Source organism: Sprattus sprattus (assembly GCF_963457725.1).
Source record: "Sprattus sprattus genome assembly, chromosome: 14".
NCBI lineage: Eukaryota > Metazoa > Chordata > Actinopteri > Clupeiformes > Clupeidae > Sprattus > Sprattus sprattus.
The window spans coordinates 7,400,735-7,405,734 of NC_137912.1; the positions used below are offsets into that span (position 1 = coordinate 7,400,735).

General features: G+C 47.6%; 1 protein-coding gene across 1 annotated transcript in view; it reads right to left on the reverse strand.

Moving 5' to 3' along the window:
* Positions 1-5,000, reverse strand: part of LOC308375648 (dedicator of cytokinesis protein 9-like) — a 49,242-nt gene that overhangs the window by 28,285 nt on the left and 15,957 nt on the right. Inside the window, exons 24-28 of the mRNA XM_080851817.1 lie at positions 3,410-3,588; positions 2,958-3,062; positions 2,667-2,778; positions 2,335-2,468; positions 79-193 (exon numbers count right to left, since the gene is read on the reverse strand). Coding sequence (XP_080707943.1) covers positions 79-193; positions 2,335-2,468; positions 2,667-2,778; positions 2,958-3,062; positions 3,410-3,588 — 645 coding nt within the window. The remainder of the gene's footprint in view (positions 1-78; positions 194-2,334; positions 2,469-2,666; positions 2,779-2,957; positions 3,063-3,409; positions 3,589-5,000) is intronic.

The window sequence follows — 5,000 nt, forward strand, 5'->3', positions numbered from 1 at the left end:
TGTGTTGATGTGTGCGTGTGTGTGTGTGTGTGTGAGTTTGTGTGTGTGTGTGTGTGTTGTTGATGTGTGTGTGCTTACCTTCTGACATGCTCTTGAGCACACTCAGGAAGCACATGAGCAGGTTCTTGATCTCTTCTCGCTCCAGTTTATCACAGCGCAACAGTGAGCTCCCCAGAGCAGAGGCTGACTGCGTCTACACACACACACACACACACACACACACACACACACAGAAACAAAATATTAAAAAGCATATTCCTCTACAGTACACATCTGCCTAATACCTTTGGTATCAAAAACACACCTGCAAAAAAACACACACACCCTCACACTCTTCTTTTCCTATTTCGGAGAAAAGTCTTCGTATCTTGATAAACACAGCAAATCCACATCAAATACCAAACCAAGCTGAAGCCCACAGGAGGCAGAGTGTAGGAGAAGGAAATAAATAAATACACGCAGGAGAAGCTGCACGGGAGCTCTTTCATCTGTCTAAGCTCCTCGTGAGAACCCCTTCAGAACCTCAGCTCTGTGTCCCTCGGCAGCGGTGTGTGTGTGTGTGTGTGTGTGTGTGTGTGTGTGTGTGTGTGTGTGTGCAGAATACTGAAAAGAGATTCCCTTTAGAACCTCGGCTCTGTGTCCCTCGGCAGCGGAGGAGTGGAAGAGGAAGAACACAGAGGAGGAAGAGAAGGTCCAGAGCAGAGGAGCTTTGTCCTGTTTTTGTTCTGTATTATTACACTCATCACTGTAGTTATATCTTTAAGTGAATGGCTGGACGAAGTCAGCAAATCAAGTCGTGAAAAAGAGGGGAGTTCCTTCCCTGCTGATAAGACTGTCATACTGTCAACCCAAATGGGCAAGTCCATTGTCTCACAGTAACGTCTATGTGACCCTATATTCAACAACAGAGGAGTGAGATGATAAAGATACGGTAAAGGTTTGAGGGGGTGTCTCTAAAGAACCGACCCTCAATGCAGTGGGAGAGTAGAACACACAGTAGAGGTTTGAGGGGGTGTCTCTAAAGAACCGACCCTCAATGCAGTGGGAGAGTAGAACACACAGTAGAGGTTTGAGGGGGTGTCTCTAAAGAACCGACCCTCAATGAAGTGGGAGAGTAGAACACACAGTAGAGGTTTGAGGGGGTGTCTCTAAAGAACCGACCCTCAATGGAGTGGGAAAGTAGAACACACAGTAGAGGTTTGAGGGGGTGTCTCTAAAGAACCGACCCTCAATGAAGTGGGAGAGTAGAACACACAGTAGAGGTTTGAGGGGGTGTCTCTAAAGAACCGACCCTCAATGGAGTGGGAGAGTAGAAGACACAGTAGAGGTTTGAGGGGGTGTCTCTAAAGAACCGACCCTCAATGGAGTGGGAGAGTAGAACACACAGTAGAGGTTTGAGGGGGTGTCTCTAAAGAACCGACCCTCAATGCAGTGGGAGAGTAGAACACACAGTAGAGGTTTGAGGGGGTGTCTCTAAAGAACCGACCCTCAATGGAGGGGGAGAGTAGAACACACAGTAGAGGTTTGAGGGGGTGTCTCTAAAGAACCGACCCTCAATGGAGGGGGAGAGTAGAACACACAGTAGAGGTTTAAGGGGGTGTCTCTAAAGAACCGACCCTCAATGGAGGGGGAGAGTAGAAGACACAGTAGAGGTTTGAGGGGGTGTCTCTAAAGAACCGACCCTCAATGGAGGGGGAGAGTAGAACACACAGTAGAGGTTTGAGGGGGTGTCTCTAAAGAACCGACCCTCAATGCAGTGGGAGAGTAGAACACACGCGGGAAAAAACTAAAGACTAAGGCAAAGCATTCCCCGAGCATGGGACACTACACACTTCACACGTCCACACAGGAGTGTGTGAGTTTACTTGGATGTCGTGGAGGGATGTGTGTGTGTGCTCGAGCTTTGGGGCGTGGCTTGGGAGCAGAGAGAAGTCCATGGTGAAGCGTTTGGCCGCCCGGCTCAGAAGGGAGGAGTCATCGGGCTCCGGCGGGATCGGCAGCACCGTGAGGGTGTGCCGGCGGGTGAACCTTTCTCGCTGCTGCCAGGGGTCAAGGATGAGATGTTACCAGGTTAGGGAGGATGTGGTCTTAAACAACTAATAAGGAGCAGGAGTTTGTTTGTGTTCACCTAACAAGAGGAATAAGACTGCAGAGCTTACAGATACATACAGTACACACACATAGATCAGCAGACTGACTAACTGCCAGACACACAGACAGAAAGACCAACAGATTGACTGACAGACTGACCGACAGATAGACCATCAGACAGATAGATGAAATTCTTCGACCTTGCATAGTCTGTCCTCCGGCCACATGGGGGCAGTATAATACCTTGTCGAGAGAGTTGGTCTTTTCACTGCCCTTGTCAGGAAGACTGTTGCCAGAGTCGGTGCTGATCAGCGAGCCGCGGGATTCTGCGTGCCTCACAGAGTTGATGTTAGGCGTGGAGGATGCGTGGGGGGAGGCTGGACCACAGGGGAGAGAACCCAACCAACAAACAAACAAACAAACAAACAAACAATCACAACAAGGAAAATGAAGTGAACATACCACAATCACACCTCATATATTACCCCCAGAGGATGGCTTTTTAAGATAGACCAAGACAAAGAAGAAGTAAAGAGTGTGTTTTAGCTGTGAAGATGTTGTAGCCCAAAGCCCACCTGTGCCAGAGATGACCCCAAACACGTCCTTGTGCAGGCTGTTGTCCAGACTGCCTCCTGGTCTCTGTGGGGTCACCGTGGAGATGGCGGAGAGAGGGTCGTCTCTGCCATTCTGAGAGGAACGCAGAAACAAAGTCAATGAGGGGCAGCGAGTGTGTGGATGCACATTTCTGTGTGTGTGTGTGTGTGTGTGTGTGTGTGTGTGTGTGTGTGTGTGGTTGCACGTGTGTGTGTGTCGATGCACATACTGTATGTCTGTGTGAGTGTGTGTGTGTGTGTGTGTGTTCTTACAGTGGTGATTAGGGGGGAGCTCTCTTTGACGTTGAGCCTGTGCACGTTCTCCTGCAGCAGGCCAAACAGAGGCAGGTACAGGGTGGCCAGACGTGCCTGCTGGCTCTGAAACATATGCACACATACACAACACAATAATTACGGAATACATAACCAAACATATAACCAAATATCGGACATTAAAGAACAATATACATAAACAAATAATATAAATAACAATCTACTAATTGAAATGTATTTGTGTACATCCTCATACATACATACTTTGAACTCAAAAGGTCAACGCTAAGGACCAAATGTCATGAGCCCTAACCCTGGAGATGTAGCGCTCATCAAAGGTGTGTTTGATCATCAGGCGCTTCATCACCTGGATTGCAATCATGTGAGTGTGTGTGTGTGTGTGTGTGTGTGTGTGTGTGTGCGCATGCGTGCGTGATGCTGTGAGCCCTCACCCTGGAGATGTAGCGCTCATCAAAGGTGTGTTTGATCATCAGGCTCTTCAACACCTGGATGGCGATCTGTCTGACCTCACCGAACTCCTGCAGGGCTCCGCCCACCTCTCGCAGCAGCAGCCCAACCAGGAAGTGGTTCCTGCAGAAGTCGTCTGTCAAGGAGTAGTCTAGCTGGAGATCTGAGCACAGAAGAGAGGGAGAGAGAGAGAGAGAGAGAGAGAGAGAGAGAGAGGAGAGAGAGAGAGAGAGAGAGAGAAAAGAAGAGAAGAGAAGCAAGAGAGAGAGATGAGAAGAGAAGAGAAGAGAAGAGAGGAGAAGAGAGAGAGAGAAGAGAAGAGAAGAGAGAGGGAAAGACAGAGAGAGAGAGAGAGAGAGAGAGAGAGAAGAGAAGAGAAGAGGAGAGAGACAGAGAAAGAGAGAGAGAGAGAGAGAGAGAAGAGAAGAGAAGAGAAGAGAAGAGAAGAGAAGAGAAGAGAAGAGAAGAGAAGAGAAGAGAAGAGAAGAGAAGAGGAGAGAAGAGAGAAGAAAAGAAAGTGAGAATGTAAAAAGTTATGCCCTGGTACATGAACTTCTTTCAGTGTCCATCTGACTCCATTGCTGAAGACTGTCTGAGGGCGGCACTAGTAATGCACAAAACATGCCAACATGCATCAATAGACCCCTTAGGAACAACCTCTACATGGACATCATTTCACAAAGAAATCACCAAGATCAGCAGATGTCCATGCATCAGTTTCTTTAAAAGTCAACAGACTCCCATGCAGAACCTTCCGGAAAGGGATTCCTAGCAGAGGCTGATGAGGAAATGAATGGTATGGTATTGATATGGCTTTGCAGTGCAACAACAGCCTATCTAGTGTTTATGTTTATCAACAGAACATGAAACTGAACATTTCCGCCAAACACAAGACTGGTAAATGGATGCCTTCGAGACAATAATGTAACCGAGAGCGCTCTAAGAACACCAAGCTTCAATGGAAAACCCAGCAACAAAACCAGGAAAAGGCTTTATGACATAACATGTAATATTCATGACATTCATCATCCCAGCATCCTCTTTGCAGTGCAGTCACTGAGATGCTGACGTCATTCTAGCCCATTGGAGAGCAGAGCACGGGATGCACGAGTCACACCTACCACCACAGAGGTTGGCAAAGGCCCCCAGAAATGGAGATAGAATAACTACAAGCACACAAGGAGAGGGAGGAGAGAGAGAAAAGGAGGATAGAGAGAAACAGAGAGAGCATGTGTTCAGAAAGGGAGATAGAATAACTAGCACACAAGGAGAAGGAGGATAGAGAGAAAAAGGAGGATAGAGAGAAACAGAGAGAGCATGCGTTCAGAAAGGGAGATAGAATAACTAGCACACAAGGAGAAGGAGGATAGAGAGAAAAAGGAGGATAGAGAGAAACAGAGAGAGCATGCGTTCAGAAAGGGAGATAGAATAACTAGCACACAAGGAGAAGGAGGATAGAGAGAAAAAGGAGGATAGAGAGAAACAGAGAGAGCATGCGTTCAGAAAGGGAGATAGAATAACTAGCATACAAGGAGAAGGAGGATAGAGAGAAACAGAGACAAGTGATGATGACCA